Genomic DNA, 22,352 nt, shown 5'->3' with positions numbered 1-22,352 from the left:
TCTGGGGTTCCGGAAATTACTACAGGAATAAAAACAAAGAGAAAAGTTCCACGCGCTCCTATATTGAAAACTTTTCAATCCGTCGTCTATAATATCTACATTGTTTGGGTTTGATGGCGCGCCACAGTTCCGCGGGGGAGAATGAATTGTGATTGGCGAGCGCCTTGGCGAGGAGCAGAGGCGCACAAAGAAACCCAGCCTCTGTTGTCTCGCGATAAGCAACTGATGCGTCTCTGAGCTCCGGTGCATGAGTCAGGAGCAAACACTGACTGATGAGAGCCACGGAAATTGGTTTCATGGAGGTTAACACAGAAGACAAAACCTCAGGATGAGGTGAGACGGAGGATGAGGGTCAAACGTGCCAAACTAAAAGGATTGAAGGACAGCGAAGTCGACGTTCAACTAGTACATAATATTTGACAAAAATTTCCAAAATTGAATCGTCTCAAAACAATTTTTTTTTATATAAATACAGTGGACCCTCGCCATAAGCTCCTAGTCCAGGGGTGGGCAAACTCGGTCCTCAAGGACCGCAGTGGGTGCAGGTTTCTGTTCCAACCAATCAAGAAGACACATTTTGACCAATCAGGTGTCTTGGGAGTGTAATCAGTTGATTGTCAGTCTGGTGTTGCTTGTTTTAGCTGAAACCTCATTGGTTAAAATGTGCATGCTGGATCGGTTGGAACAAAAACCTGCACCCACTGCGGCCCTTGAGGACCGAGTTTGCCCACCCCTGGACTAGGAGCCTATGTTACAAACATGACATTTATTTGAACAGTAGATGAACTTAAACACAACGACAGAACTTAGTGGGAGACACTGACTAACGTGCCCACCTTACTTAAGGTTCCAACAAACCAGAGCACCGAGTAGAAAGGCATCATGGGAGTTTACTATTTAGTGACGACTGATCGGTCGCTACTATACTGCCTTTTAATTGTACGTCTATGTTCTATAGGCTCAACAGTGCCTGACAACTGTGATTGGTTGGCTGGGCGGCAAAGCATTAAGGAACCTGTTTGGGTAGCCAGTACTGAGAGGGATGGAACCTTGTACGCCATGTTAAATTAGCAAGTTTTTTGTTCATCTACAAAAAGTAAAATATTAAATATTGCGGATTTCCTGTAACGTGACCCCCGAGATAAACCCCAGTGCATGTATGTGTCACACCATCCGACAGTGTCCGTCACACTCACAGCTCTGATGTCCCCACTTAACATTTCAGGCAGCAGGAGTCCAGGAGAGAACACAACAGCTCCAGCGGGACAGACGTCTGCCTCACCTCTGCGGTGTCCGAAAGCCAAACCCTCAGGAGACAGAAAGGCTCTCCAACACTCCATCAAAGATCACCTTCTTTTTTTTTTTTCTAACACTCCGGCTTCTCACGGTGCCGGCTGATCCGTCTGTCGCCCCCTCAGACCTACTCAACCCTCACGTCTGCCCTGCCAAATAACAGCAGGCCAAGTGTAGCAAAGGTTGTTTGTCGTTTAAATAACTTCCATTCCACGCGTAGAATCAACAAGACGGAGATTAATGCGTGACATTTAAATGTCGGATGAACTTTGCACAGACATAAGGTGCAAACTTAATAAACAAGAATCATTTCAGAGATTTAGTTTGTACAAATATATTCTTAATGAAAAAGATTAATTCAAAGGCGAGTTTAAAATAAAGATGTTTCATAGGTGGGATCAAGTTATGACGCACACATATCACACAACACGATTTGATTAACTTGTAAAGTACATTTTTGGCGAAATGTACCTCTGTAGAAAAATGCCCGTTTATCAAATCCAAATATGGAAGAACTCGAATTAAGAGCTGGAGAATTGTCCGTTTATCCAGCTGAGGCGCACACAGGGTGAAATGGAAGTTGATTCATTCATTTACAGGAGCATTTGGAAAACCTAAATATTACACAACCTGAAGGTATTTTTTACCTATTTAGTGTTCAAATTATACAATATGAATACTTTGTGGAAGATAATTGGATCCACAACAGTGCGTCTTAAACCCTTGAAAATTACTGGACACTGTTTTTTCAGTACTTAACTCGAAAAAATGTTTTGTTTGAGATTTGAATAAATGGGTGGCGATCAAGGTTTGAAGAGGTTTTTTAGCAATAAAGTAAAACAGGAACAAAACCTGCACTCGTCTTTGTGGAAAAATCAATGAGGAAACAAAGTTGGTATGCGACTTGTGTCCTCCGCGCTAATATAAAACGATTGTCTTGGTGTGGTGCTCACCATACGAATGCCGTTCTCAAAGGCTTGCCTGGCCAAAGAAGCGGGTCCGTCCACCGTCTTCCCGTCGTCGTCTGGTCCCCAGCTGGCGCTGTAGATGTCGATGTGTTGAGGCTGCAGGCTCAGAGACTTGGCCTCCACCATGTCGGTCACGTCTCCGTCCAGCATTCGAACACCTGGAACAGAGGAGAGGCAAGATCTTTATCGTGCTCGTGACAAGGTTTACTCTTTAAAGATAAAAGAACGTCGACCCTTGTGGGCATTTCTGCACAATGAGTCTGTTTATACAAAAAAAAAAAATGTTTATGACGAAGTTATAAGACGTTCACAGAGTGTTCTGTTCCAACTTAATGTAGTTAATTTGTTGTAAGTTCTGCCCCATAAAAAGTAATGCCTGCTTGATGTTTTACCCACAAGGGGAAAGAGAGAAGAGGAAAAAAAAACCTTTGAACATTAAACAGAAATGTTCATGGAGCCCTGAGGGGGAATCTGCAATCGCTACGTAATAAATCTAAAATTCTAAATATAGTATGACTTCTGTGGCAATTATGAGGGACACCAATGTCACCCGCTTGTGTGTACGTGTGCCAGATCACTCACCGCCTATCCTGGCGTTGTAGGCAATACCCACAATGCAATGGGAGTTGTTGGCAGCAGCAGCTACTTCACCAGCACATCGCGTCCCATGCCTGAGAAAACATGATGATTTGAGACCAAATTGAGAAAATGAACGACCATTTCCACAATATATGTTGAACACATCAGGTGTGAAACGTGAGAGGAGGAGGATTTTGTCGGTGGAAGTGTTTTATGGAGCCAAGAATTGTATCCAAAAGTATAATAATGAAATGAATGCTGCAGAAAGAAGACAGTAATGTATAGAAATACAAATTTCTGTTGAAAGGAAAAAGGTATTTCACAAGTCACTGGTCATTTTAAATGGTCAACATTAGCTACAAACACAAAGAAAAATGTTCATGTGTGTTACGATAGAGTTGAGGACACACACAGGTTAACTTCCCCACAATCTTTTGGAAAGGAAAGTGTTAATATTGAATATGTACTGATGCCAACAATAACAAAACTGTGTACCCAGAGAAAACAAAAAAGTGCGCTTACACAAAGTACATAAAGATATAAAGATTTGGTTAGAATAACAAAAGTTGTGCAAGAAAGCCCAAATATGAAAATAACAAACGCGTAAACACAAACAACAAAGCCAACGACTCGCAACACAATAATCTCAGACATTCACGATGACAAAGTCACGCATGGAAACCCACAAACGTACGTATGCAAACAACAACAGGAACAGAAACGCACACGAAAAAAAAGATCTAGAGACAGAAAAACACATGTCTTTTTTTGGGATGTGGTGAAGACTGTAAACACGCACACAAACACACAAGGTCACATTCCAGCAGTAAACGTGGTGGTGACAATGGTCTGGGGTCAGTGACCAGCACAAACAAACACGAGCGGGTTTCAAAACCACCTCCTCCTTAAAAGCAGCATTTTTGGGATCTGAACTAGCGGGCTGACACGCATCTCCCACAGGGAACATCTGCATCCACCCCCCCCTACACACACACACAACCACACACACACACACACCCCTCCAGGAGACAGGTCCAACTGCCGCCATGGAAACGGGGCATCTAAATATTGAACTTCCAGAGAACAGACATGGAAGTTTCTAATCCAGTCAAGGGAAACACATTCTCAAAATAATCTCCAGGGAGCTGCGCCGGAGATCAAATCTATGCAGGTTGCAAATCCAATGACAGATAAGCAACAGTTCTATACACATCCCATAATGGTTCTTTTAAATCAAAAAAATATCTTTCCCATCTTTACCTTGAACTTTTGCAGCAAAAACTTTTTTTTATTGAGAAAGCAATTTCTGCCTTTGGACAAATATATTCACGAACATTTAAACTAATTAATGATTTTTTTTATTCAATCATTTTGTTTTGCATCATTATCACTTTATTTCATTTGCTAAAAAAGGTCTTGTTTTTTTTTATTCCATTATTTCTCAGTTATTAGATGAGAATATATTATTTTAAGTTATGTCAAATTTTAAAATATAACTTGATTATATTCTTTCTCTGAGCAAATCTTAATTAAGAAAAATAAAAAATAAAATGTTTGAAAACGAGGACACTAACAACCCCCTTGTACCTTGTACCTTCCAAGCGGTGTCGGATCCAAACATAAAATTTGTGGCTTTTAATCGATTCTCCAAGACTCTTACTTGTTCTCGTTGGTAGCGTCGTATCGTGGCATTGGATCCATGTCGTTGCCGTTGACGTCAAAACTGGCCATGGGGTCCTGGAGGGGCCGAAGAAAATTCATCATCAGACAAGTTCAGGGAAAACCGGTGTTTGTTTGTTTTTTTCCCACAAAAGGTTTTTTTGAAGAAAAAAAATGGGAGTTTAGTCGAGAAAATGTGCTTTTACTCGCTGAGAAAGCAAATGAAAAGATGACTATAGTTTCCTGTATGTCAAGATTACTTGGAAATTAAATGTTTCCCTCAGTCAAGCACAATCTTAAGACATCAGCAGACGGATTAAAACTTTACTAAAGTGAAAACATCGACACAATAATGGATTTAAAATGCATTGTATTATTATTTTAATTAGCTATTAACGATAAGGAATAAACAAGAAAAACGTATCAACAGAGCAGAATAAACTATCCTCTCGTGACTTAGACGCATGGAAAACAGACTTTAGTTCGAGTCCACAGCAGCTTTAAACGTCTATTAGGATGGATTTAAAATAAGGAAATATTTAACAATAAAACTGATGAGAATAAGTTAGGACATGTTAAAATAAGCACAACAAATGTATTGAGTACTCATCATTATACACGTCTAGAAAAGTGTCTCAATGCAGTGTCGCAAAGAGTCAAAAATCACAGACATACACACTCACGTAGTTCTGAGCAAGGTCCGGGTGGTTCCTCTCGATTCCGTCGTCCAATATCGTCACCACCACGTCTTTACCCGTGTAGCCCCTTTTCCACGCCCCCATGATGTTCATGTCCGACTGGCAGTTGTGCACGTCGTCGTTGCAGTGCTGAGAAGACAAACATACGTCACTACGAGGACGAACACATCCGTTTAGAGTGGTGGGTCGAGAAATAAGTTCCGTCTAGTCACCAAAAAACAACTCTTTGGATCCTCTTACGCAGTATCTGTGACCAAATCTAAAGTAAATACAGTTGCACTTTGTTTTCATGACTTAAAGAGTATGTTTTTCTTCTACTAAACTTTCTTTAAAGATTAAATCCACTCTTTAAAAGACTGCTTCATGGACATTTTAAAAAAGGAATCAATAATTTCCTCTTCATTCGAAGCGAGTTCTCCAGCGTCAGTCGTCATCCAGCTGGCCCTGCATCCGCTTCGAAGACGTCAACATTGGGTGGAATAACACCGGTGTTGCAGCAGAACTGATCTAGTCATCCATCACTACAACCGTTTTTCTCCCAGGCTTGGAGCGTGTCAACATGAGCATCGGCCAACCCAAATAAAACAATACACGATAGATTCTGGAAGCACAAACGCGTGTCAGAGCAGCCAGAGCGATGAGCTACGTGCCGGCGAGCCACGACTTCATTCCAGACTTGGACCATAAAAGAAAAAAAGGATTTTCAGGTTCAGGGGGTTCCGTAGTAGTGGAAAATGGATTTTTAGAACTACAGGTCAAAGTGTTTGTTCTTATCTGATCCGAGTTAAGAATTGACAGAGCTGTAAAAAATACGCGCACAGATAAGCGCGCTCATCGACACGTGACGTCTTCACGGGACATTCATTTTACTGCCGTCCTATTGATCTGGTGGTGACGTGTGACGAGAGGCATCTTCAGGGACTCACAATGTACCACATGCTGCTCCACTTTGCGTCGTTGTAGAATATGCTGCTCTGGGAAGGACTGCTGTGGACCAGGCTGGACTGATAAAGGGGCGGGGAGGGTTTGTAATCCCTCTTTATCCTCCTCTTGACCACCTGCTGTTGGATCCACTGCACCTGAAACACACACACGGTGGAGGGTTATGTGACTGTAACCATCTCGACGTTTCGTTGATTTGTCAAAAAAAAAAACATGCCCTCAAACCACGACAGATTGTATTTCTTAATCAAATCTTATTGGTTTCTAAATCACTGCATGACATTTAAAACTTCAGCTTGTTTTCTTCAGGACACAAATATTGATAGAGAACAAGCAATAATACGAACAATATTTTGAGGAGGACTTCATAGAAAACTTGTTTAATTCAACTGCATTCAAAACCGTAATATTAGCTGGACATTATATAAATCGATAATATCTTAAACTTTAACCCTAATTTGCTGCCAGGTTGAGAAGTCACCGGGAGAATGTGAGATACGACCAATGATGGTCCTTCATGTGTGTTGCCAAGTTTTTTTTTTAATAAATAAGAGTTTATGAAAGATGATATGATATGAAGAACTCATCATCTGACCTGGATCAAATGCCCTCCATAACCTCTCCATCCTCACCTTTATTGCCTTATTTTATTGTGTTGATTTTACACTATGGTTTCTTATTGTGTGTTTTTTATTTGTTCTCCTGTCAGTACTTTGAAACTGACCGTGAGTGTTTTTAAATAAAACGTCTTATTATTGTTATTTAATTTAAAAAGAAAAGCTCATAAAACATTCTACTGATACAACACATGTCAAACCTTCAAAAATATTCCTAACCTCAGGCAGAATTTTCCTTCTTTTATTATTTATGAAACCATCCATGGTTATCAACTAGTTAAATCAGCATGAAGTACATTTACTTTGAATATCTTTCACATAACATGAACAATGTGTTTCATGATGGTAGTGATAAATTAAACAAACAATAAAACAAAAAAAGATCAAAATAATAGAATTTGGCCTATTAATTTAAACCTTGGCTCCTTCAATGACTTGACCATCTGTGATTTCATTTAAAGAAAAGGTGTCCTTGTAATTGCCAGAACATACAATTGCTGAGGTTCAAATATCTGTATAGTGAGCACCGTTTTAACAGAAACTATAGTTTTTCTTCTGTACAAAACACATGTAGCTTGATGTCAAGGTCATATGTTCAATAAATACAAAAATTCCAATTATCAAGAAAATAAACTTCTCGTAAATTGTCCATATTGTTTGGAACAAATAAGATAAACTGTGTGAATTACACAATACATTTTTCCATGTCATAATAAATCTAGAACATTCTTTTGAAAAGATTTTTGACGGATCATAAACTGGACCTGGCCTAAACAATTATCAAAGCGCCTCCACCTGGTCCAGATGAAAGTGCTCAGAGTTGTCCACATTTGTGGTCCAATAAATCCTTGTCACGGCTGGAGACCTCGCTGTATAATCACAAGGCACCTGAAACTTAATGGATTATTTCCTAGAAGAAGTTTTATCTCAGTTTTTGACAGAGGTCGAGACCTCAGAGAGTTTTTGATTTAGTTTGACAGGTTCAAACGGTGCCGTACACTTCACGCTACGCTCGGGAAAATATTTGTTTACTTTAGGGAATCATCAGCACGACAGGTTTAGGTGAGAGGTGAAGATTCCCGTCAGGATTATTATCACAACTGAAAGTACATTATGATCAGATAAGAGTACTTTTTATCTTTTCCTTGGTGTCAAATCCAAGCATGTATTCTCATGAAGATCATGTTTTTTTGCCAGTGGGGTTTAAATAAAGCTTCACAAGATGAGATTCGTCGGTTCAATAATCCGGACAAAAGTACTTCAGCTCGCAGAGACTCCAGACTCGAGTGTCTCTCAGGTCACATCAATCTCTCAAATGTTATGAGCTCACGTCAAGCCTGAAGAAATTCCTCAGCAGGAATTTTGCTTCGGCACTGTTGGAACAAGGTGCCTGGATCTACTCGCCTGGCTTTGGTCTTCTTCTCGAAGCTCGTGTGTTTAGTCTAGCTGAGGGTTTTTGGCAGATTTGATTCTGAAGCTACCGTCCAACTTCTACACACATCACTACCAGGAATGCCACTAAATGAATTGTAACTTGGAATTCCCTGAAGCTCACGGAGAGAGTTGGAGGCAGAAACACGTTCAAGATGATCACATAAACACATTGAAATAGTATCCATGTCAACATTCCAGCAAAATTCCAAAATCATCGACAGTGAAAAATCTTGTACGACTGACCACAGCGGTTTCTCTTCAGCCGCACCATTTCCCATCGTATACTTAACAGAAACAATAAAAGATTAATGAGCCTGAATGTCCCAGTTCCTTCTGTATAATATGATACTTTTGTATCTGATTGAAAGATTATTTTTACTAGGAGTCAAATTGGCAGAAATGATTGGAAAGAAACCCATTAAAATAGAGTTTTTCTGAGCAAAAGATTGTAAAGCGACTCTACATTACACAAAGTTAGTTTGGATTTTTTTAATGTAGACATTATTTTGAAGGACCTTTACAACAAAAAACAATAATTAACATAAATAATATGCATGATATGACTCGCATTAACCCTGAAACAGTGGAATCGCTGGATCTTTTTTACTTATTTTTGCTAGTTTCTGGCTGAAACGCATCTTAATCTTCATAGATTGGAACTTGTTTGAACAACTTCTTAGACATAATGTTCTCTGCAGGCCTCTATTGGACAACGGTCCAGTACTGGGTGGCTAGTTACGGGTGCAAACTGGATTTAAAAACCATAATCTGAAACTTTTAAAATCCTCTAGAAACTCACTCATGTGAATCATTTAAGAAAAAAGGATCCGTATGTAGGAAGAACGTACAAGGAAGGTAAATTGAGCCGAATTAGAAGATCAATACATAAATGCTATAGATACATAATTGCGCAATCGATTATATTCGGGACAAGATTGATGATCGAGCAACAAAGAAAAAAGAGGCTCTTCTTCACCACATCGATACTGCTGCGCGAGCGAGAGAAAAGACTAGAGAGGGAGAGAAAAATAGAAATAGCTGACTTAATGACTGCGGAGCGATTATCTGATATCACGCGTTGAAACACTCGAGCCGCCTCTCCGGAGATTTAGAGAGTGAGGCAGCGAGACAAGATAAGACGAGGAGAGTCCCAGTCCCAGTCAATAACAAACAAAAGAGCCGGTCTGAGGAGCAGAGCTGGAAGAACAAAACAAGGAGCCCAGAGAAAGTTGCGGCTGAATAACTTCAATAAGTAGCTTTTTTCATCCACCGTTCTTTTCTCCAACCCTCTGAATATAAACGATCATTTCAGCCAGTTTTGGGGTTTTATTTGTGTTAACATTTATAAACTATCATCAGCATTTCTGCGTGTGTGCGTCTGAAACCAACCACCACATGTATCATCATCATCATCACTGCCTTTTTTTTTTTACACACTTTCCTATTTGATGTTTTAAACATCATTGCTTTTTATTTGCTCGACTCATTCTGTTCACCGTCCGACCAAACTGAGCAAAGTATTTACTAGTTCTCTGAAGTTAATGTTGGAGAAAAAAAAGCTCTTCGGTTCTTATTAGCAACTCAAATGAAGCGTGGTAGGCAATAAACACCAAATTACAAACATGATCACCTATTTAAAGAAAGAGTCCCTTGTTTGTTTTTTTTAACTCTTATTTGGGTGCAAAAGAAATTCAATTTGTATTTGGGATTAGTTTTCTTCAGCTGGTTAATGTAAAAATATGAAATGTTTCAAGCAGAGAGAAACCAGTCAAAGCAATATATGTGGTTCAGTTTCCATCCAATCCAAATTGCAAGTACTTTTGAGAACAAGAACAAATACGTTTACTTTTATAAAATGGAAGAAATGTTTCTTGAATAATGACAATATTTCAATCCCAGATTAAACACGGTTTCATTGTCTTCAAACTTGTGTGTATCCGAGACGACGGAAGTTGACTTGCTGAGATGACTTTTGTTTTAAATAGATAAACATTGACTTTACAGAAACCAATTCCAGATATTTGCACAACTTTCCAGATGAGTGCGAACACGGTGCCAAAGTAATGATCCCGACACAGCAATGGTAAATATTCACTCTAATATTTCTTTTCTAAGGAAAAGCAAAGGTTTTTTCTAAAGAAGAGAAAAGGTTTAGGATTAAGATGCAGTCATACAGCACTTAACCATATCCGTCTCATCTCTGTCACTGTCCTTTAAAATGGGATCATTAAATAGAAAACAAACTCAAATGTAATACTTTTATTTTGAATGCAACCTCTGTTTTAACAAGAGCAGCATTATGCAAGTTTAAGGATTATAACATAAAAAGCTGTTGTCAGAAAAACGCCAATACTGTCTTATTAAGGAGGATTTTCTCTTATTTTTCATCCCAACATCCATAATATGGATGAACCAGCAGTTGATGGCCTGGATGTAGGAACGGATGAAGTCATCAAATAATTTCTGTTCCATTTAACGGTCAATAGGGGGAGCCTTACATTAAAGTGGGTTTTTCATTTGCAACTTAGATCTCGAAAGTACAGACTGATCGAGCTGTTCTTGAATCTTCAGGGATGCAAGACAAGTGATCAAATATATTCTTAGAAATATTAAATTGTCTGTATCAAGTTCTGATGAAGAAATCGATGACGTGGTTGAAGATAAGGATTTAAGTTTGTATCTTGTGCATCAACCAGCTGACAACGAAAAAAAATTAAATTATTATTCAAGTCATTCAGAAACTAGTATCTTGCAGATCCCAAAAAACACAGAGGGAACTGGAGAGTCTGCATTTGATTTGCTCGAGTTCTCCCTCACACTTCTGTCAACAGACTGTGTTCAGGTGATCTCATGGTGAAGCTTCACTGCACAAGTCAGTGACCGACTGGTCCAACATCTCACAAAATATGAAATCATAGTCAGCCGCCGCTGCCAGGATCAACAGAACACGTACTGTAATGGTTCATTATCTTATCAAGACAGCCGCTCCAAACAATGACAGAACCATTTGAACACGATCCATCCAGCTTCTCGTTCCACAGTTTTAGACGCCGAGGTGACGTCGCGGCTACACGTCTTCCCAGTCACTTGTGCTCAAATGTTCGTATTCGTTTCCTAATGTTGAGATGGTGAGTGTAAGTGTGTGTTCCCTTGAGGTCCATTCATCACTCGCTCACATATCTGACTGGCTCGATGGCACGCGGGTAATAGGCAATCATGGCTTTACAAGCGACTGAGACAAAGCGGTTTCAGTCTGCAGAAGGACAAAAGGTCCACTTGAGACAGTTGAATAACTTCCAAAGATCTGCTGAATTAAATTGTCTTTTGTGTTCATGGTTGAAAAGTATACTTTAAGTAACAAAACAAATCTTCACATGTTGTACTTATGCCTCCAAAGTTCCTATTTGAGCCAATAAATGTTGTTAAAATGTCTTCGAAAATACAATGTACAGTAAATAAACCCATCAAAAATCAACAAGGAAAAATATCTTTCCAGCATCGTGTCCGAAAGTACTGAGTGATAAAGACCAGTCCATCTTCACCCGCTACTCAACCACAGCTACTACCTCTCCATCTCCTTCACCTCTCACAGCAGCCAACTTCCATCCCTTCTTTCCTACAATTCCCAATCCAGCTACCTCCCCCTCTTTCCCGCCCTCCGTCTCCAAACTGTCGGTCCAGATCTGCAGGTGGCTGCTGACCGGGTCACTAACCAGAGGGAACTGGGGAAGAGTTCAATCTATAGAACAAACAGGGACAAACTGATGCAATGTTGTGTCGTTTTGTGTCCCCGAATGGACCTCATACCGAGGTTTGTATTGGAGTGTACACAGCAGATATACAAGTATGGACGGAGAAGCAACATCTCACATCACACAGGAACCCTTTCTTAGAGTATTAATGTTAGGTTTTTACAATGAAAATTCAACTTCAAATTGAGCACTTACTTTATATTTAATGGTCAATTTAGAATGTGCTTAATGTGGAGAAAATCGTCTCTAATAAAATACAAAAAAATATGAAAAACAGTATGAAAAATGCTTTTTCTTTTGCGTCACCACCTCTTTTGGGATCAACTGTTGAGTTTTGATGGAAAAACATTGAACTGGAAATGTCACTTGTAACGGTAATTTGTTATTTCCGGCTCGTGTGAAGAAGATTTAGCAATACACAGTCTTTTTTTTTTTACACCTCGTATAATATAATAACAGTTTAATTCAAATTCAAAAGAAAAAGAAAAAATAGATAAAAGTAAATTAAATGGCAAAAGAGTCAAGGACACCACAACATGTACTGTGTACAGTATATGAAATAGTACATTTAACATCATTTCAGTTACTACCATCAGTGTGCATCGCAATATTAGCTATAGAAGCTACTGAAAACCGTATTTGTCAACATTTTTCACTATATATCGTTATATATACAAATACAAACCGTTTTTTCTCCATATAGTAAATGCTAATATGGAGATTTAGTGGGAAAAGACAACTTTCATTTCAATCTCACCTTCAGTATGAAGCTTTATCAGTAAAAAAAAAAAGAAATTAATAAATAATAAACTATTTAAAATATATGCTGAAAAGAGACACAGAACTATATATCATAGTCTATGGATCTAAAGACCCTCGTTCTTTTCAAACTTCTTCTATTCACAAGATAAATGGTTTTTAAAGAGACGAGAGTCTATTTATTATACTTTATAAGGAAAACGGAATAAAACTGCATGTTTGTGAAGGAAAAACATTCTCACAGCGACCTTGAAAATCTCATATTCAAACTTGTCCCCGGAGTTTCATCAATGTTTGTTTATCAAGGTGTCCTCCCGTCACGACACACAAAGTAAATACATATCTAGTGGTGAAAAAAACAAAACAAAAAAAGTTTTCTTAAGGTCACGATTCAGTTTAATCATCTTGTCAAACTGAAATAGAATGTTATTAAAATGACTCATAACGCTGCAGAAATTCATCCGTTTATTCCATCCAACAACTGAGAGTGAGAAGGAGGGATGGAGGTCCTGGAAAACCACACAGCAGACGACACCATCTTGACAAGTTCAAGCAAGAGGTTGAAGGTCAACATAATCCGATCACTGGACCAAAAATGGTACCAGGATCGTGACCATAACTTAAAGTTACAAAAGGAGCAGGAAAGCTGGTCATATTTCAAAGGAATATTTGGTCGAAAGGCTCCATGACCTCAGAGACGAGCGACAACGGAATCCAGAAGGTGGTTATCATCGCTACATCGCCATGGCAACATGTGTGCCAACGAGTACCGGGGTGGGCCTTTTTTCGTGGCACTGCTACACCCGTCTGACTCACACATAAACACACACACACACACACACACACACGGCTGTCATCATCACAAAATCTGATTGCAAAACATCATTAGTAGCACGCCAGTGTGCGCCGGTGCCAAAAGTCCCATTGTGTTGTGGGTCTGCAGACGACACGGAGTTGTAGGGGAAACACATGACAGCGTTCGCTCCTCGTTTCTCTTCCCCCCCTCTTCTCTTTTTAAACCCTGCTCCTTCTGTCGTAGTCGCTCCTTTTAGCTCCTTTTTCCCTGCCTTAGCCGCTCCTCTCTGATCTAACGCTCCAGAATCTGTGGGCCAGCTGGCATTGGAACGCAAACCTTTCCCCCCCCAAACTATGGCACAGTTTCAGGCCCAAAAAGTGCAAAGGGAGCCAAAGACCGAGGCAACCATGACGCACTGTGAGGAGAGCATGAGAGATTGTGTCAGTGGAGGATTTTCAACCAAAAAAAAAAAAGAAAAAAAAGTGGAAATCCTGTGTATTCACTTCTTTCAGCTCCTTATCCGCTGCTGGGTCAGGAGGGTCTCGGGGTCTTCCATCTACAACCAGGAATGTCACAGCGTGGGACTCCCGTGTCCACAGATCTACTTGTGCTTCATGATCCTTCATGTCTTCTCAATGTTTCAAGAGGGTAAGAAAAGACATCTTAACTGCAAACAAGCTCTGGGCGGCTTGACCTCCGCAACCATGACCCTCTTCTCTTTTTCAAATCCAGACTCACTTGTTCTAGATCACATGACCCGTGACTCCTCTTAATTGAAACCTTTTTTTTGCCTTATTTTATTGTGTTGATTTTATGTCATTTTATACTTCTCCTTAAAGAGCTTGTCAAGTGACCTTGAGGGTTTTGAAAGGCGCTTTGAAATCAAATGTTTTATTATTTATTTAAATCTCCAGTTTTCTTGAGGGACAAGAGCAAGAAGGACTACAGACTTGGTTTGTGTTATTACACTAGTGAATGTTTACAATTCCTCTACACATATAGAAAGAAAACAAGAAGCTTGTAATCACAGTGCAGTTGCGCTATATAACCTTTAGAGGGATTTGTGTCCATTCAAACACCTAATCTCATTACAACAAAGCCCTTCCTGTAGTCATCAGACACAACTTCATAATTCTTGAAGATCCACCTAAAGTGTACTACATTACAGCCAACATAAGAGTTGCTGGTTTCCTTCCATGTTGGAAGGGAGCCAACTAGGGACCCTTCTGTGTGGAGTTTGTATGTTGTGTGGGTTTACTCCAGGAACCCAAGTTTCCTCCAACAGTCCAAAAACATACAGAAGTTTATTGGGAACTTGGGGAAATTGTCCATAGGTTTGAGTGTGTGTGTGTGTGTGTGTGCATGGTTGTCTGTCTTTGTGTGTCCTGTGACAGACTGGCGTCCTGTCCAGGGTGTCCCCTGCCTTTTTGTCCAAAGAAACTGGAACAGGCTTCAGCCCCCCCACAACCTCCATAAGGGATTAAACGGAAAAAGAAGGAATGAATGAATAACAATAGCAGAATTTTTTAGACTAAACGGGTCATTTCAAATGGTTAAATTTTACACGTCGACAGTTATAAGTTTTATGAATTCATTCTTGTTTTACTGAACTCGAACTGACTTAATGTGGTACACGAAACCGAACCGCAAATCATCGTAGTAAAAGTAATTTTGTCATTGACGAACATTTTAAAATCTGTCCAAGTACAATAAACACTTATGTATCGTAAGCGATCGTTCTACTCGTTGTACCTGGTTGTACTTCATCTCTGTTAATAAAGTATTGAAGCTTTATCACAGTTTCCTGTCGAAGACCCAAGCAACATATATGTTGGTAAGAAATGAACACTGAGGAAAATGGAAAAAGCCTGTTAATGGTCATCAATTTTGGTTAGCATTTGAAGTAAGTAACCGTTGACGTGTCTTTTATACTGTAGATTGTTGACAGGAATACATTTTGGCAGCGACTTCAAAACATATTTGCATACCTGGAACTGCACGTGTCAAGTGGATTAAATAACCCTGATCACAAGAAGAATAGAATAGAATAGAAAAGCTTTATTCATCCCCAGAGGGGAAACACACTTTCACAACAGCGCAGTTTAAAAAATAAAGTGCAAGGAAAAAGAAATAATAAAAGAGATAATACAAAATAAAATAAGAACGATCTTAAGAATATACAATTATTTACAAAAATTAGAAATGTAACACTATTAACAAAATAAAATAGAATAAAATAAAATAAAATAGAAATAGTACAATTATACAAACAAAGAAGTTTGTATAATTGATTTCTTTAAGCGATTTATTGTCCACTTGATCCCAGTCAGATATAAACATAAAAAGTCTGTTCACTCTTTTGCGTTTGTAATGTTAACCACTCGCTCTCACTCACTTAGTGAAGTCGCATTAAAAAAAGTAAACATGGATATTTGTATTAACATGTCTACGTGTACAAATAAAAGGTTTTATTTACAGTATGCATGAACCTCAGATACACAAGATTGATTGACTGTGCCTTGCTAGCATGCTAAGGGGTGTTAGCTAGCATGTTGGCTAGGCTAATGTAGGCTAATGGCTAAATAGTGAAGCTAGAATAAATACTTTTACCCTGATTCTCTAACATTCTGATAAACGTGAATATGATTTAGCGCCATTTAATATATTTGAGGGAAGACTCTAATCCAAGAGAAGATAACACTTAAAGCAACCTTAAATGTTAACCTATAACATGCTTTTTGAATTAGCTTCCATGTTACACACCACCAGAAAAGAAACATAGAAAACTGCTTACACAAAAAAAATTACCGAAACTCCAAAACAATACAAAACTTGAAATGATCCGATTGTATTTTCGAGTGCGTTTGCTTCTGTGCTTTTACAAGACAAGCCAGCAGTTTGATGCTAACTCGCTTCCCTTTGATTTTAACACACAAAAAGTGATCAAAAGTCTTACTTTGGGCTCCATGGAGATGAAACTATGACGACCTCGGCTGGACAGAGTCGATCGCTTGATGGTCCGGCTATGGAAGAAATGGTAATGGTCCGTTAGATCCCCAATCTGTGGATCACATTAGAGAAGATCATTTAGAACATCATCCACGGGAAATTTGACCACAACTGAAAGAGGCTAATGTAATGTCAATCAAACAAACATATAGAATTTTATCAAACTAAATAATTATTTCTAATTATTTTTAGAAAACAGGCTTGTTTGTACATGAAAATGTGTTTCTTGTCACAAATAATGTGAGATAAAAAGAAGGCTGAAGGCAAACGCATGTAGAAACGACGCCCGAGGGTTAAACAAGGGAGTGAAACCGCAGCCACGCAGACAGAAGAAGATAATCCTCTGGAAGGTGATTAGTTTTAATAATTGATAAAGACCACACAATCCCTCAGATGATCATGGCCGCCCCGGGTCCTGTGGCGAGTCGCCGATCCGCCAACATCCAGCCGTTTAAATGAGCTTTGGACGCAGTGGAACTTACAACCGCTAATGAAGCAAAATGCGCGATAACACTTGTCCTTAGGGTGGAAATGATCAGTTAGCTTGTTTATTATTAAGAATTCATGTTCGCCGATTGGATGCATACAATGCAAACAATGATAGAAAACACATCCTGGTCACACTGGAATTAGAAAAATCTTAATTTACGAACAATATCTCATCTAATTTAATGCAAACAATGATAGAAAACACATCCTGGTCACACTGGAAGTAGAAAAATCTTAATTTATGAACAATATCTTATCTAATTTAATGCAAACAATGAAGTGTTTTGTTTTTTTCCCCCTTAAATCACCCGTCATAATGTCAGATATCTGAAGCCAAACAAACCCAGAGATGCATCAACCGGAGTGTCTGCTTGTATTTTATTAAGATGAAAGAGTTCCGGGAGCTTTCAACATGTCAGGAGATGGAGGCAGAGAATCTTCAAAGCTGTGTACAGCAATGATGGCACTCAAGTGAGCCGGATGTAATCAAGCAAGAGGCATTTTGAAGAACTCTTTTAAAAAAAGAAAAATGGGGGCTTGAAAACCCCTTCAGTTATGATGATGTCAGCATACATTTTTATCTCGCAGAGTTGCTAGGCTAGTCTCAAAAGAAAAAGAGGGAAATAGTAGGAAAAGGCTGCAGGGATTGGTGGGAAGTGTCCAGGGTGGGGAGAGTGCTCCAGCTGTCACAGGGATCACACGCCTCTTCAATATTACATGCAAGTCAGATGGAAACACACTAATATTGAATCAAAGAACCGTCTTGAAAACATCAAGTTGTTGCGAGGGTTCAGTAGCATTAGAGGTGCGAGAAAAACATCTGATACAGAGATTTATTGCCATTTTTTTCCACAGTACTACGTCGGTATTTAACGGCACTGTATCGACTTTCTTATGTTTTCAAATCTTATTTTAATCTTAGTCATTTTGTGGTTTAAATTTCAATAAAATAAAAATCACATTATTTTTTTTGCAAATAACATTTGTTAATTTGTAAAAGGGTCGACTCTGGAAGCGCTCGCAATATTTACCCATAGTACTTCAGGTTTGTATCGCTGTTATTCTTTAAACTTCCCCCAAAATATATTCTTTTTTCCCCCGGAACAATTCATGCGTCAATACAAGATATACGCTACAGACGAGCCTATAATTCGGAAAACTCTGAATATAATCTCAACCCATAGTAGACAAAAGGTAGAAAATTAGCAGAATTCGAATATTGGATGAAATATCACTTTAATTTTGGTTTTGCAATTAAACTTCCTGCAGCTAGATGGCAGCAGTCATTATGTCCCTCGCTGTTAAAGGAAGAATGAATGACGATGACTGAGGACGAGAGGATACAGTCGACTCTAGCCGCTTCTAAAGCTGATACTTGGGCGTATTTTGGTTTTAAATTAAATAAATTACAACTTCTTCAAGAGTCATGTGGTCTGTAAATTCTGCAACACCAAAGTCAAGTAATCGGACAATACTACAAACATATCCTTGTTAATACAGTACAGAATAATCATCTGGTGATTTGTATTGTATCGCCAGATTTTTGCCAATAGATACTCCAAAAAAACAGTAGAAAAACACTTGATAAAAACTCTCTTCTTGTGGTCCTGAGGAAGTAAAGGAAGATAAACATGCGACTAAATCTTGTGCTGTTCAATGACCAGATTAACCCACGACAAGCCTCGCATTCATGCTCCAGTTGCAGCGAAACAACATGGGCAACAGATGTGGACACGGCCATGATATGAGGAGGATGGATCTGTACGTATGTTCTCATTCTACTGTTGAATTATGTAACATTAAACAAACTACGTTGCATTGCTGACCAGGGAAAAAAACACATTAAAAGGGTAGAAATGCATGTTAAAGTGCTATAAATCTCAATGATGCGCCAACAAACGGACAACAACAGAATTGCGCTGAATACTTAACTACGATGATTCATCCACAACAACGTTTATTTATCGTTTTTCTCGCCACAGACCACCGTCTCAAACTCTTCCTGCGAGTAGACCCCTCTGTCTTTGGCCCTGTCAGCTGACTCAACTTGGGCCACTGTCTTAGTCCGGGAAGGGGGCTCCATGGTTAAGAGGATTACCCAGAATTCCCAAACGCAGTGCTCACCCGCTCTGTGCCAACTCTTTTCATCCGTCCATCCGTCCGTCTATCGTCGCTTCTTCTGCTTCTCTCCTCCTCCCAGCGAGAGCTTATTTCCTTCCACAATAACACTTTCATCTCGTGGCTCTTTAAATATACTTTCATTAAATCAGATAGAATTCTGCGTAGACTTCGTCCAGACAATTAAAATGTGACTTATTTGCACCACAAAGCTACGACAGGAAGTGTAATCAATCATATCCTGCGGTCGTTTGTCGCCGGGTTGGCGCGGGATGTCAAAGTTCAGATTAGGAAACCTCGGGAACGCCGTTATCTCCTGCCTGGGAGCGGCTCCCAGATGACCCCAAAACCAGGAAGTGAAGTAAAACTCTTGTCTGTGAGGTGTCAAAGTCCGATGAACGCTCCATATTCAGATGGAAATTAGGGCGGACGGAGGGGGGGTTGGGGGCGACACTCCACTCCACAGGGGAATTCCTATGGGGGGCTGGTATGGAAAGTGAAGGGTTGAGGGGTGGTGGTGGGTGAGGAGGGGTGAGGGGGGGTATCTACACATTAGTTCCCGTCAAAAAGAGTGGATAAACGAGGCCATTAAGGCCACTCTCTGGGGAGTATAGTGGGTGGGCGGGCTGGATAAGGTGGGGGGTTCAATAGCTGTTGACTAGGCTACCCCACAACAACCTGTCAGAATGCCCCCCTCTGTTCTCTGCCCTCTTCTGCTCGACCGCTGACAAGTGCAGGCTTGAACTTTCCTCGTATTTCCGTCAAGAGTAGGTGGGCGGGCGGGTTGGGGGCGGGGGGTACTTTTCACTTCAACACGTTTAAAAATGGCAAATGTTTCTCTACTGTGGTCTTTAAAACGCAGCCAATAAGCAGATGAATGAAGACCCCCCCCCCAAACCAAGAACACCTAGTGATGATCCTTCAAATTGAGAATCCTCGGAGAAGAACAAGATGACGCGGCGGCAACATTGAACGTGATTATATCTTAAAACTACTCAACGTTTTACGGCGACAATTAAAGCTATTGTCAGAGTTCAAACAAAGTCTCAGAGACAATTTGTTCAATTCTCATCATAAAACGCTGGTCTTCGGTACAACGGTCGAGTTTCACTTCTCCTGCGCCGTGAACTTTAACCAACATGGTCAAGTGCTCGTGCAGACGAGCGAGCTGCAGATTCTAGCAGGATAAAGGTTAAAGACCAGGGGTCGAGAGATATCGTCAGCGTGGATTTAATACGAGATTTTTTTTCGGAATTTAAAGCGAAAAAAATGTTTGCGATTCGACAAAAATAACTGGATTTGTCATCAAGAAAGTAGAAGTTACTATGTTTTATTAATGCCCGGCGGTTTTTGCTGTAGGCTAGCAAGGGTGAAAGGGTGACATGATAATCAAAGTACATAATGAAAAAGTGATATAATCGGGGTTTGGCGGTTTAAAATGGCATGTTAATTGTTATTATCTATTGCTTTTAGTAGCGTAGACACGATATTTGCCTAAAAAGCAACATTTTAAAATGAATGAAAACATCGAAAGGCAAGACATTTAAAAAGAAAATAATAGTAGAAACATGTTTGGAGGTGATGCAATGAAAAGAAAGGGGCTGCCTTTTGGTTTTTGGTTCCGTTTTTTCTGTTGCATATTTCGTGTGTTGTTTATTCTGTACTGGCACCCAACAAAAAAACTGTTGTAATAAAAGTTTCTGATTCTAATAAAAAACGTATTAAAGAAATGCCATCACTCCAAAGTAGTTTCCTAATGTATCTTTGTGAAAAGTGAAGCGAAAAGAACTCATACAAAAAGTTAATTTATTTGATGGCATTTATGGTGAAAAATCAAAATTAAATTTAAAAAAAGAAGGCACTGCTGGAGAATGAGTGACTAGAGAACGAGTGGAAAAGATAATGCTTAGAAGTTTAAACTCCACTAGAGAACGAGTGAAAATGATAATGTTTAGAAGTTGACTAGAGAACGAGCGGAAATGATAATGTTTAGAAGTTAAAACTCCACTAGAGAACGAGTGAAAACGATAATGTTTAGAAGTTTAAACTCCACTAGAGAACGAGTGGAAATGATAAGGTTTAGAAGTTAAAACTCCACTAGAGAACGAGTGGAAATGATAACGTTTAGAAGTTAAAACTCCACTATAGAACGAGCGGAAATGATCATGTTTAGAAGTGAAAAGTCCAGTTTAAATCCAGACCCCGGTTAAAGAGCCAAGCGTGTCCCCGCTGCGGTCGCAAGTTTGAATCCGTCAGAGCCAAACACGATGTTCTTTTTTCTTGTCAACAGGCCCCTGGACTTCATGACAGTCCAGAGTGACCTCTTGACACCTGTTGTTGTGTCACGCGTCTGAGATGCTGCAACAAACACGTCCACACGACAGAACCCCCTTACCTGTCCCATGTTCCTGTAGCCGTACTTGTCCGCTATCCGCTCGGCCACCGCGGGTCCTCCGGGGATCCGCACCGCCCAGTGGTTGGTGTAAATCCGGGCGCTGCTCGGCGGCGGGAGCGCGAACCCCAGGCTGAGCGCCAGGACGCACAGTCTCCAGGCGGCGCTGCGGACCATCTTAGAACCCGACTCCTCGAAACAAGCGAACTTCTCTTCTGGCCCAGCGAGGCTCTCATAGACGGACAACTTATCGGGGGGTTGGTGTGGGGGAGAGGGAGAGAGAAGGGGGGAGGCTAAAAAAGAGAGGGGGGAGAGAAAACAAATCTTATCCTCAGACCTCAGCGCGTCCACATGGAGAGTTGGAAGTTTGTGTGTCTCTCTGGCCGCGCGCGCGGAGGAAGTGTTTGGCGCGCGTGCACGCGGCGCGTGCGTCCGGGGAGCGGGTGTGTGCGCGCGCGTGTGTGTGTGAGAGTATGTGTGTGTGTGTGTGTAAATGTGTGTGTGTGTGTGTTCTCTCCGCGACCACTCGGATGTTGACGCTTCAGCTCATGAGGCTCTCGCGCACAAATGGCTGCAGCGCCTCCCGCTAATAAGCAGCGACACTCGGGAGCAGAAACAACTACAGCCGGGGGTTCCCTCCGCGGCCGCGCCGGGTCCTAACGCCTGTCGAGTCGTGCCGGGAAAAGGTGTAAGGGGGGGTCAGGAGCAGGAATTCTACGTCACACGATTAGAAACTGCATGTGCAAAATAATTTGTATTATTTATTTAGTGTACGTGTTGTAACTGCCTCCCGTGTGTGTATTGTTGTTGATCTATTTATAATTACTTTATTTATTCATGTGCTTAT

At 40.2% G+C, this 22,352-nt stretch overlaps 1 protein-coding gene across 2 annotated transcripts in view; it reads right to left on the bottom strand.

Moving 5' to 3' along the window:
* Window positions 1-22,075, bottom strand: part of pcsk5b (proprotein convertase subtilisin/kexin type 5b) — a 77,476-nt gene extending 55,401 nt beyond the window's left edge. Inside the window, exons 1-7 of one of the 2 annotated variants that reach the window (XM_087791658.1) lie at window positions 21,509-22,075; window positions 16,454-16,558; window positions 6,124-6,276; window positions 5,183-5,326; window positions 4,501-4,577; window positions 2,844-2,932; window positions 2,247-2,419 (exon numbers count right to left, since the gene is read on the bottom strand). In XM_087791658.1, coding sequence (XP_087647784.1) covers window positions 2,247-2,419; window positions 2,844-2,932; window positions 4,501-4,577; window positions 5,183-5,326; window positions 6,124-6,276; window positions 16,454-16,558; window positions 21,509-21,682 — 915 coding nt within the window. In that variant the 5' untranslated portion in view covers window positions 21,683-22,075. The remainder of the gene's footprint in view (window positions 1-2,246; window positions 2,420-2,843; window positions 2,933-4,500; window positions 4,578-5,182; window positions 5,327-6,123; window positions 6,277-16,453; window positions 16,559-21,508) is intronic. The other variant, XM_087791648.1, reaches the window with a different exon arrangement.
* Window positions 22,076-22,352: the final 277 nt, after the last annotated feature.

This window comes from Callionymus lyra, chromosome 1, assembly GCF_982586985.1.
Source record: "Callionymus lyra chromosome 1, fCalLyr1.hap1.1, whole genome shotgun sequence".
Lineage (NCBI taxonomy): Eukaryota > Metazoa > Chordata > Actinopteri > Syngnathiformes > Callionymidae > Callionymus > Callionymus lyra.
The sequence above is the reverse complement of the archived record's forward strand: the minus strand, read 5'-3'. Positions and strand labels throughout refer to the sequence as shown.